Genomic DNA, 12,383 nt, shown 5'->3' on the forward strand with positions numbered 1-12,383 from the left:
TGAGGCCAGTCAGGTGGACCTCATAGAATATGAGCTCACTGATTGGGGCTGTTAATCTGGCCCAATCAAAGACCACTGACTAACAGGTGAAAAGAGGAGTATCAAACATATTCACACTCAGAGCTGGCTCTGAGGGAGTTGGATCACAGTGTTAGGGACTTCCCATGTGTAAATAAAAGGTGATTTGGTGATGGGATCCTGGCTGCTTGTCAGCCCAAGCCTGGATATTATCCAGATCTTCCTATTCCAATAATTGGCAATCTTCCCCTTTTTTGATCAGTATGACTCCAACTAGCAAGGATTTTTCCTCCTGATCGCTATTGATTCCAGTTTTGCTCAGGCTCCTTAATGTAGCATTTAGTTGAATGCAGCCTTGATGTCAAGGTCTGTCACTCTCATTTCATCTCTAGAATTCAGCTCTTGTATCCATGTTCGATCTAAGGTTCTATTGAGATCAGGAGCTGAGTGACTCTAATGGAACCCAAACAAGATGTCATTGAGCAGGTATCACTATTGATGACACCTCCATCACTTCCAAGAGATGCTTCATTTTTTTGTCCTGTAAATATGAAGATGGACTCTACTGAATATAATGAAAAGTTGAACTACTGATGTAAGACTGGTGCAAAGCTTGTCAGAGCACAGTAGGCCCTCCCTTTTTGGATGTAATGAGTTGGTCACATGGCCAGCACAGCACCTTCACTAAGTTGATGCACACATTGCAACCAGGGCATGGCAGAATACAAGCTGCTGAAGATGCAGTTCACCTGTTTGGACTGGTCTAAGGGAACCCTTCAGTGAAGTCTGGACAGCATGTGGTTCATCATCCTAGTGGGCTGTGTGCTTCAATTTAACCAGTCAGCAAGGTGGTGTGCTGGATGCTGAGGAAATGGGACAATAGGAGCAGTCTTCCAAGGATGAAAACAAGGCGATTTGGGAAGAAGAATCCTTGTGAATGTCAGAGCTCATTGTGTCAGGTACAACAAGCCAAATGGAACTTCAGTGACACCCAGTTCCAATATTTGAGAGCTGGCTGCTGCAGATCATCATGGAAAACAAAGTAGTTTTTGTCTTCATGCCAGATTTGGTTTGCATTGTGGGGGAATAATGCAGTCTTTACTCATTTGCTTTTGCAAATAAAAACTAAAGTTTGGAATTGTCTGATTCCTTGTCTATATGTGATATTCCCCAACTGGGCAGCGACAAGCTGCATGTCTACATGGACATAGAGGTCAAAGTAATAACTTAGAGAGGACATTTGGACAGGATGTAGCTAAGGACAGGTAAACTGTGATCTGGTGATTAAACAGTGACAAGTGTGAGAAAAAGGGGGTTGTATGTGCCAGGGAGTGTTAGCCCCTGTGGCCTGTGAAGCCTAATGCCTACTGAGCCATTATGAAGTCAGTGAGGGGAAACACAGGATTGTCAGTGTTCAGCTGTGATGTCGATGTAGTGAATGCTGGTCTTCTGGCAGATATCTAGTGAGTTGTTCTAGCAATGGTGCATGGTATGATGCGGCTAGGTTTGGGCAAGAATGATGCCATAGGGGCAGGGTAAGTAGTTAATGAGGCAGGTTTGGTAAAATCTGGTTGAGAAATCTCATTTAGGCCTCAAGATGAAGTTGGATTTAAGTGTCATGGTACAACAGTTGGTAGGAAATAGTTCTGCCCTTTTGAAACATATTTTACTTTGGTTATTTTTATAAATCGTAGGCAACGAGCTGAGTTGGACGAGCTGCGACGACAGCTGGAGGATAATTCTTCCCTTGTAACCAAAGCCCTGAAAGAAGAATTTGAAAAGGCAAAAGAAGAGCAAGAAAGGCGTCACCAGGTAGCATTTGCTAGTGTCAGGTGTTAGCATGATGTTTTTATATGATGTGTTACATAATCTTTGTTTGTCTTCTTACTAATTTTGTGTCTCCTCCCCTCTGCTTGCACAGGTACCCAATTGCTTCTCACAAAATTGTCTCAAAGCAGTTATTTATATATAACTGCCAGAAAATCGTTCAATGTATTAGACTATTGTAGTAGAGTCTTATGGCTGTCCCTATTTCATGTTCCATACGTAAGGAACAGTAACAGCTATGTCCTTACCTCAAGCCAGCTTTGTTGTTCGTTAAAATCATTTGTGTTCTGTATTTTAACACCATTGACATGCATTGGCTCCAGATTCTCTTGTGTGCCAGTCTAGCAAAACTCTATCTATTCCAGATTTAAAGTGTCCCGCTGAAGAGGGCACAGACAAAATAAACAGCAGCACAAAAAGTTGGAAGCATAACTTGTATCACAAACGTGCCATAAACTTCATCCTTCACTTCCTTTAAAACATCCTTTTTCATACTTAAGTTAGGAAACACATCTTCACACAAAAGAGAATATTGGAACTCTCTCCCACTGAAAGTAGGTTCCATTGGCAGATTAATTGTGGTGCTGACTTCTGCTTTACAACAGAGATGTTATCAATTAAGTATGAAAAGATTTGGTTTTAATTTTGAAGTTCTGTCTCCTAGTCCTACATTCTCCCAAACCGAGATAATAAATTTTCTATTTATTCTAATACCTTTCAAACTCCTAAAAACCTGAAGCAAACCTCAATGCCATCAAATTGGCGGCAGAGCAGGACTCCTCAGCCAAGGCTTGTCTCCTCTGACCGCTTTTTTTTCACTTATGCTGAGCTCAGAGGCATCTGCTGCAGCGCGGAGCCCCAGTGCGGATCCCATGGCGGCAGTGAGTGGGCCCAGTACGGATTTCATCGTGGCAGTGAGTGGGCTCAGTGTGGATCTCGCGGTGGCAGTGAATGGGCCCAGCGCAGTTGGTTGGGTGCGGTGCTGATAACAGCAAAGAGGTGGCAGAAAGGCATCACGCTGCCAATGACGAGGTGGGTCCAGTAGCGAGAGATGCAATACTGACATTGGCGGAGCAGTGGCGAATGAGAATCGGCCCAATGATGAAAGATGGTGCCTGAAGAGTGGCAACTTCAATGCACACAGTGGCAAGGCAGTGGAGGATAGATGGTGATGCTGGCTGAGGACTGATGGATTCTGTTCAAGCTACATTTTTCTATTGTATTTTCTTACTCTTTAAACTTTTCGAAGTGGCACCAGATCATGGCAACAGTGGAAAAGCTTTTCACTGTAATTTACTGTTTTTCTCACTGGAAAATACACATAACAACAAAAAATAATTCAAACTCATCCATTCTCAAACAGTTCATCCACTTCACCAACACCTTCCACCCCAACCTTCAGTTCACCTGGGCCATCTCCAGCACATCCCTCACCTTCCTGGACCTCTCAGTCTCCATCTCAGGCAACGAGCTTGTAACTGATGTCCATTTCAAGCCCACCGACTCGCACAGCTACCTAGAATACACCTCCTCCCTCCCACCCACCCTCCTGCAAAAATTCCATCCCCGATTCCCAATTCCTCCGCCTCTACCGCATCTGCTCCCACGATGAGGCATTCCACTCCCGCACATCCCAGATGTCCAAGTTCTTCAAGGACCGCAACTTCCCCCCCCACAGTGGGCAAGAATGCCCTTGACCGCGTCACCTGCATTTCCTGCAACACATCCCTCACACCCCACCCCTGCCACAACCGCCCAAAGAGGATCCCCCTCGTTCTCACACACCACCCCACCAACCTCCAGATACAACGCATCATCCTCCGACACTTCCACCATCCACAATCTGACCCCACCACCCAAGACATTTTTCCATCCGCACCCTTGTCTGCTTTCTGGAGAGACCATTCTCTCTATGACTCCCTTGTTCGCTCCACACTGGCCTCCAACCCCACCACACCCGGCACCTTCCCCTGCAACCGCAGGAAATGCTACACTTGCCCCCACACCACCTCACTCACCCCTATCCCAGGCCCCAAGATGACTTTCCATATTAAGCAGAGGCTCACCTGTACACCTGCCAATGTGGTATACTGTATCCATTGTACCCGGTGTGGCTTCCTCTACATTGGGGAAACCAAGCGGAGGCTTGGGGACCGCTTTGCAGAACACTCCGCTCAGTTCGCAATAAACAACTGCACCTCCCAGTCGCGAATCATTTCAACTCCCCCTCCCATTCTTTAAATGACATGTCCATCATGGGCCTCCTGCAGTACCACAATGATGCCACGCGAAGGTTGCAGGAACAGCAACTCATATTCCGCCTGGGAACCCTGCAGCCCAATGGTATCAATGTGGACTTGACCAGCTTCAAATTCACCCCTTCCCTCACCGCATCCCAAAACCAGCCCAGTTCGTCCCCTCCCCCCCACTGCACCACACAACCAACCCAGCTCTTCCCCCTCCCCCCACTGCATCCCAAAACCAGCCCAGCCTGCCTCTGCCTCCCTAACCTGTTCTTCCTTTCACCCATCTCTTCCTCCCACCCCAAGCCGCACCTCCATTTCCTACCTACGAACCTCATCCCACCTCCTTGACCTGTCCATCTTCCCTGGACTGACCTATCCCCTCCCAACCTCCCCACCTATACTCTCCACTCCACCTATCTTCTTTTCTCTCCATCTGCGGTCCACCTCCCCCTCTCTCCCTATTTATTCCAGAACCCTCACCCCGTCCCCCTCTCTGATGGGTCTAGGCCCGAAACGTCAGCTTTTGTGCTCCTGAGATGCTGCTTGGCCTGCTGTGTTCATCCAGCTTCACACTTTATTATCTATCATTCATTCAAACCACCAGTTTTTCTTCTGTGCTCCAGGGAATACAAGCATAGTTTATGCAATTTATCCTCATTATCTTATTTTAGGATCCTGGTGCTTCCAAATTTGCCACCGCCATCTCTACCTCCTAAAACAAAAAAGGTCAACAGACACATGGAAACAGCAGCACACATTATCCTCCAAGTCACACAACATCATGATTTGGTAAAGTGTTGCCATTCCTTTACTATCACCGGCTCAAAATTTTGCAACACCCGTCCTAAAAATGGTGTGTGCGCGGATTCATAAATCTTCTTGAGGGCAACAAGGAGCAGGTAATAAATTCTTCTTTCCTAGTAGTGTCCTTCACCTACGAACAGTTTTTAAAAAGGTGTGTGTTGTAATACTTCAAGAATACACTGCCATCAGAGGTCATTGGATTACAAGCAGGAATGAGAGAGCAAATTTTTTCTTCTTTATTCCTGGGATAGTGAACCCATAACAGAATTGCTGATGTTAATATCAACGCAAACCAGATAGTGAATCTGTTCTAACAAGGATTCACTGAACTTGAAATGTTAACTCTGTTTCTGTCTCTTCCGATGCTGCTAAACCTGCTGAGTTTCTCATGCATTTTCTGCTTTTGATGTAGTGATCCCAAGGCCTGCTGTGTAAATTTGTAAAGCTCAACCAGGAGTCAATCTTTTGAACATTTATGTTTTTGTTTAATTTTAGAAAACTGTTATTTTTCTTCATTCTGTATGTATTTTGCTTCAAAGAAATATAGTCTAGCTTTACTGAATTTATGAAAAACTATAATCACAGTAAAATTTGACCTTATTTTTGTAGGTGGGTCAAGGGGAACCTGTAGGTGCGGTAAACTTGGATTTCGAAAAGACATTTGAACAAAGTAGCAAGTGCAAAGTTTGCTAGTACAAGTTAAGAGCTCAAGGTGTAGGGTTTAATATATTAACATGAGAAAGGTTGATAGCTAACAGGAAGAATGCAATAGGGATAAATGAGTCATTTTCTCATTTGTGAGGTGTTACTAATGGAATGCCACAAGCATCAGGGATTAAACTTTTGCAATGTATGTCAATGACTTTGGTGAATGCACCAAGTGTATGTTAACTAAATTTGCCAATGGAACCAAGATAGGAAGGGAAATAAATAGTCAAGGAGAAGTAAACCACCTGCAGAGTCATGGAGATAGATTAGGTGAGTTAGCAAAAATTTGCCAGATGGAATATGATGTGTGAAAGTGTAATCTTGTCTGCTTTGACAGGAAGAACAGCATAACAGTTTATTATTTAACTGGAGAGGGATTGCAGAACCTGGAGGTGTAGATAGATCTGTGTGTTCTGGTACATGAATCTCAGAAAGCCAGTACGCAGGTACAAATGATTAGGAATCAAATTGTTACTTATTACATGAGGGATGAAATATAAAAGGAAGGGCATTTTGCTGCAGCTATGCAGAGCCTTTGTGAGACCAATCGTGGTGACCAAAGCACAGTGTCTCAGTGGTTAGCCTCACAGTGCCAGGTTCAGTTCTAACATTGGGCAATTGTCTATGTGGTGTTTGCACATATCCCTATATCTGCATGGGTTTCCTCCTGGGTGCTGTGGCTTCCTTCCATAGCCCAAAGATGTTGCAGGTCAGACTCATTGACCATGCTAAGTTGTCATAGTGTCCCAGGATGTGCATATTAGGTGGGTCAGCCATGGGAAATGCAGACTTACAGAGATAGGGTAGGGGTGTGGGTCTGGGTGGGATATCCCTTTGGAAGGCTGGTATGGACTTGATGGGCTGAATGGCCTGTTATTGCACTGCAGGGATTCTATGATTCAATCTGAAATACTGTGTACATCCTTTTTAGAAAAAGGCTGCAATTACAAATCACATTAGTAGCTGTTCAGAAGTTTCATTTGATTCATTTCTGAGATGAAGGGCTTACCTTATGAGGAAAGGTTGAATAAGTTGGGCCAATGCCTATCAAAATTTAGGAAAATGAGAGGCGACCTCAACTGAATAATACAGGATGCAGAGGAGACTTGATAGGTTGGATACACCGCAGATATTTCTGGGGGAACAATAGGAAAGTAGGTATCTTAAGGGACTTGACAGGGTAGATGTGGAAAGTTTATTTCTTATGGGATTTCTTGAGGGCATAATCTCAGAAGAAAGGATTACATGTTTAAAATAGTTGAGGAGGAATTTCTCCTGAGGGAGTGAATCAGTGGAATTCTTTTTCACAGAGGGCTGTCGAGGATCATTATGTATATTCAAGGCTGAGTTGAGCAGAGTTTTAATCAGTAAGGTTATGGGCAAAAGGTAGGAAAGTGGAATTGAGGATTATCAGGTGAACCATGATATCATTGAATGATGGACCCAAAGGGCTGAATGGCCTGTTTTTGCACCTGTGCTTTATGGTCTTATGTAGTTTAAAAATAGGATGTCCCTCGTTTAAATTGGTGAAGTGGAGAAAATAGTGAAGGTTGGCTCACTGAATTTATTTAGGGCTGAGTCAGTTAGATTCTTGCTGTGCAGGGGAATTGAGGATTATGGAGGGCAGAGAGGAAAGTGGAGCGGCGGCCACAATCTATAATTTTGTCGAATGGCAGAGCAGATTTGAGGAGACATTGACTCATTCCTGGTCCTAAGTCTCCATATTCCTGGAGTGGATGTTACCTTTTCTATTGCTGAAACTGATTGGTCTGGAGTTTTGAGATTTTAATTTTAATTTCCTAGGAGACTAAGGCATTTGCAGCTGACACCAAAACTCCAGAAAAATTTAACAGCACACTTCCTTTTTAGGGGTACCATGCAAAGGGAAGCAATACTACACTCTTTCAGTTGTATGGAATGCCGCTCACCAACCCATGTTGTTTTAATGCCCATAAAAGAGAGAAAATAAAGCAGCCAAAAGCAAACTTGCAGAAAAGAGCCACAGCACAAGCCAATATTTCTCACTGTAGCACCAATGGACTGCATCGGTATTTATTACCAGTCGTCACTGACGTACTGTAAATGACCTACTTCAGAATCAAGAAAGTGTGGTTAGATCACTAATCTTTGCGCAGATTGGAAACATTATACATGTCCAACATCCATTAACAATTTATTATGACACCTAAAGTGTCTCTTGCCTAAATACAACAGCTTTCATTGAGATATGATATATATAAAATTTATTAGTGCAGATAATGTAGCCCTAGATTTTTAAATAAAATGGAAATGTAATTTGCTGCTTCCCCTGTAATGCTGAAGCCAATGGGGGCTGTAGCGCTAGGCCTTGCGAGTGGAGCAAATGGCATGTTCAGTAGTAACGAGTACTTTCCTAATTGCTCATGGTCCAGGATCATCACAGCATGAACATTGGACTGTGCTACTTACTCTCCCTAACTCAAAATACTGATGTTAGTTGTAGTGCCTTTGCTGTATCAGGTATAAGCCACTTCAATACAGACTGGGAATCGGTCTCAGAATCTTCCATGCCTTGCTACTCACTGTTTAGTTAGATAAGCCCCAAGTGGATGGTGGACAGAGCATATTTTTCAGTACTATGCTAACATTTTACTGAATTAATTTGGGAATCTTATTCTTGCCTTTGTCTTGGCTGAAAGGCAAATGGATATAAACAGAACTGTTAATTTGTTAGAGATAATGGGAACTGCAGATGCTGGAGATTCCAAGATAATAAAATGTGAGGCTGGATGAACACAGCAGGCCAAGCAGCATCTCAGGAGCACAAAAGCTGACGTTTCGGGCCTAGACCCTTCATTATGTTAATTTGTTACTTTATTTTCATTTCTCTATTTGATCAGGCAGAAATTCAATCATTGAAGGAAAGACTAGAAATTGAAAAACAGGCCTGGGAAGAAAACTACATGAAGAAACAGGTAATTTTGATTATCTTTCAGCCTACAAAGTGTGTTGACAGCTGAAGTTGAATTTGTTTGCAGTGAAGTGGTCAGAGAAATTGTTTTGCAAAATGCAATTGGATGTTGCATTACTTGGATTTGAAAGGCTTATAGATAGTGATAACAAAGACAACTTTAGGCAGGTGAAACAGATAAATAAGATTAAACTAGGCAGAGCAATTTATGTTGTAAATGCCAATGAATATCCCTCAAGTTGGATAATTGGAAATGTAGGTAGATAAGCTATTGCCGCAGTTAGTTTGAATTAGAGCATAGACCACAGACATTACAGGCTTGCTGAGCTTTTCCAGCAATTCCTGTTTACCTTTCTGATTTCCAGAATCTGCAGATTTTTCGGTTTTCATTTGAAAGTGAGTTGGAGAGTTGGTTACATAAAGCAGGTAACCTACCTGCTGCCTTCCATCCAGCCTCAATTATGGAAGCCCATAAATAGCCAATTAATGGCTGCTGAAGGACCTCATTCTGCCTCAATCACTATATATTATATGCGGCTGCAGAAGATGGAGGCATGTTAAGCTGCTCTAGAGGTGGGAATGCTCCTGTAGGCTCATCAAGAGCATACCTTGCAAGATCATACCTCTCCCTTTATCCTTTCCTCCAGGCTTTTAAACACAACTCCTGTCCCTTGGTCAGGCAGACCTGACCAAAATTTCACACTTCAGGATCAGTCAGTTCTGAAGAAGGGTCACCAGAGCCGAAACGTTAATTCTGTCTTTTTTCCTTCACAGATGCTGCTAGACCTGCTGTGCTTTACCAGCAACTTTTTGTTCCTGACTTACAGCACCCACAGTTCTTTCAGCTTTTATCTGTTATTCCATTGTCGTTTCAACTAGCTGGTTTGGACAGCAGCTCTGTAGGGCAGACCTCCTCACAAACTGGGAGGAGAGGCCCAACTCCAAACTCGTTAAGGCTGGTTAAAAAATTTAGTTTCTTGACTTCTTGGCACAGTGTTAAATCCCCATAGGTATACAATTAAAAGAACACATAGAAACTTGGAAAAAGACATGAAAATGATGGTTCAGCAATTCAAATCAGTGGTCGACAGAAATTGTTCAAGATTTTATGTGTGATTGATGTGCTCTTTTTTGGTCACTGGACTGGAGAAAAACTATATGTTGAGAGTAAGAGTAATGAACTGATTTCATTGTAGTGGGGCTAAGCTATGACGAAAATTAGAGAAGCTTAAACTTTAGAAAATAAAGGTTGATTAATTTTCATTGAGATACATGAATTAGTTAGATAATGTAGCTCTAGATTAGGAAATAAAATTAAAATGTAAATTAAAGCAATAAAAAAACCAATTTACAAATGATCCAGAATCAGTTAATAATTGCTATTAATACCTTTTGTTAATCTGAAGGAAAGTTATGTTAAATTTGATAGATAGTGAAGACAAACCAGCCCCAATTAAATACAATATTGGGATAATTGCTGTTTTAACAGGATGCTGTTGCAGCCCAATGGTATCAATGTGGACTTCACCAGCTTCAAAATCTCCCCTTCCCCCACCGCATCCCAAAACCAGCCCAGTTCGTCCCCTCCCCCCACTGCACCACACAACCAGCCCAGCTCTTCCCCTTCACCCACTGCATCCCAAAACCAGTCCAGCCTGTCTCTGCCTCCATAACTTGTTCTTCCTCTCAACCATCCCTTCCTCCCACCCCAAGCCGCACCTCTATCTCCTACCTACAAACCTCATCCCACCTCCTTGACCTGTCCATCTTCCCTGGACTGACCTATCCCCTCCCTACCTCCGCACCTACACTCTCCTCTCCACCTATCTTCTTTTTTCTCCATCTTCGGTCCACCTCCCCCTCTCTCCCTATTTATTCCAGAACCCTCACCCCATCCCCCTCTCTGATGAAGGGTCTAGGCCCGAAACGTCAGCTTTTGTGCTCCTGAGATGCTGCTTGGCCTGCTGTGTTCATCCAGCCTCACATTTTATTATCTTGGATACTCCAGCGTCTGCAGTTCCCATTATCACTGCTGTTGGGCCCATTTTGTTTGTTACAAGTTTTGAAAGAGCCACTTTTTTCCATAGTTTTGCTTTTTTTTTGCTTTGAGATTTTTTTTAGAAAACTATAATTGTATTTGTTTCTGCCAAATTTTCAGACAGTGCAATCCATATCCTAAACAATTGTTAGACAAAAATGTTAAGCTTCTTTAAGAAGGAAACCCTAGCTAAGCCAGTCTATACATATAACTGAAGTCTCTTATCCTCCGAGCCTTCTGGTAAATCCTTCCTGGACTGTCTGTAATGCCTTGACATCCTTCAGATACCTGGAATTTGACTCCAGTTGATACTCTACTGATATTTTATAACGGTTCACCATCACTTCTGTGCTTTTGTACGCTGTCCTCCTTTATTCAGCCCAAGATTCCATGTGTTTTGTTAACTGGTTTCTGAACTTGCCCTGCTGCCTTTCCCAATTGGTACACACAAATCCCTAGGTCCCTCCTGACTCTGCAAACCTATCACTTACTATTGCACCTTTTACTTTATATTATCTGTCCTTTTTCATTTTACAAAAAAGAATCATTTCACAGACTTATGCTTTCAATTTCATTTGCCAGATGTTTGCCCATTCCATCAACCTGTCCATGGACTCTTGAAGTATATCACTGTGTTGATCACAGTTCACCAAACCTCCAAGTTTTGCATTATCTGCAAATTTGAAATTGTACCAAGTCTAAGTTATTAATATAGGTCAAGGAAATCCATAATCATAATATTGACTCTGAAGCATCTGCCCTGGTCTGCAAAGCAGCCATTCATCACTATTCTTCTATGTCAGTAAATCAATTTTATATCCTTGCTGTCACTCTCCCTGTTACTCCATGGGTTGCAAATTTGCTGCATGTCTGGTTTGTGGCACTTTCATTTGGCAGTGCAGCATGTCCCTCTACCAACTAGCTTTAGAAAATGAACCTTCAGAGCCAAATCAGGCTTCAAATGGTCTTTGGTTTTAGGCTGAGTCATTTTCCTTCTTCTTTAGGAGGCATGGTTGCTTAGCCACGAGCGAGGGTTAAAAGAAGAAGTCCGCAAAGGACGAGACAAGGAGATCGAACTTGTTATCCAGCGTCTGGAGGAGGAAGTCAGAGTTTCTAAGCAGGAGTGTGAGAGAGTAGCGGAGAATACGTGAGAACATTTTAAAAACTTCTTCTTGCAAGAATTTATGTCTGATAAGAAATTCACCGTGTCTTGTATAAATAAACTGAAACTAATATTTTAAAGAGACATACGACAAAAGTGTTGTCATAACTTCAGGTGACTTTAATGCCTGAATATGCAACATACAACAAAATCTTTTGCATCATGACCACACAGGTTGGGGACAGTGGTGGTACTGCTATTGCATTAAACCACGTGAAACATGCAATTCAAACCTATGTATGTAAAATTTACTTTTTGTAGGATTAAGCATGTTCGTCACAAATGTGAATCTGAGCTGAGGGAACTGGAACGCTCAGAACGCAATCTGCAGGAAAAATGCAATGAACTTAAGGCACGGCTGATGGATGCGGAAGGAGAGACTATCCGCTTCAAGGGATTATTCAGATATAAAGAACAAGAAATAGAAGATATCAGAAAGGTAACATGGAGATGTTTATTTGTTAGTGTTCAGTATATCAATCATACTTTATCAGAGAGTTTCTGTAGCAAGAAAAGAGGCCCTTTGGCCCATCATGTCCACGTCAGTCTTAACATCTAAGTATTTTAATCCAGTTGTCTCCAGAACATGACTATCAGGCATCGCCTCAATGAGCAATATTCAGTAAAGTA

The 12,383-nt window shown here is 42.6% G+C and overlaps 1 protein-coding gene across 7 annotated transcripts in view; it reads left to right on the forward strand.

Annotated features, from left to right (window-relative positions):
- Window positions 1–12,383, forward strand: part of cep131 (centrosomal protein 131) — a 128,169-nt gene that overhangs the window by 96,970 nt on the left and 18,816 nt on the right. For all 7 annotated transcript variants that reach the window (XR_009447070.1, XM_059653653.1, XM_059653657.1 and 4 more), the window contains 4 exons: window positions 1,713–1,830; window positions 8,483–8,557; window positions 11,596–11,738; window positions 12,015–12,192. Coding sequence is in view for 6 of the 7 variants with exons in the window: in XM_059653653.1 (XP_059509636.1) it covers window positions 1,713–1,830; window positions 8,483–8,557; window positions 11,596–11,738; window positions 12,015–12,192 (514 nt within the window). In the remaining variant the exon portion in view is untranslated. The remainder of the gene's footprint in view (window positions 1–1,712; window positions 1,831–8,482; window positions 8,558–11,595; window positions 11,739–12,014; window positions 12,193–12,383) is intronic.

This window comes from Stegostoma tigrinum, chromosome 22, assembly GCF_030684315.1.
Source record: "Stegostoma tigrinum isolate sSteTig4 chromosome 22, sSteTig4.hap1, whole genome shotgun sequence".
NCBI classification, from domain to species: domain Eukaryota; kingdom Metazoa; phylum Chordata; class Chondrichthyes; order Orectolobiformes; family Stegostomatidae; genus Stegostoma; species Stegostoma tigrinum.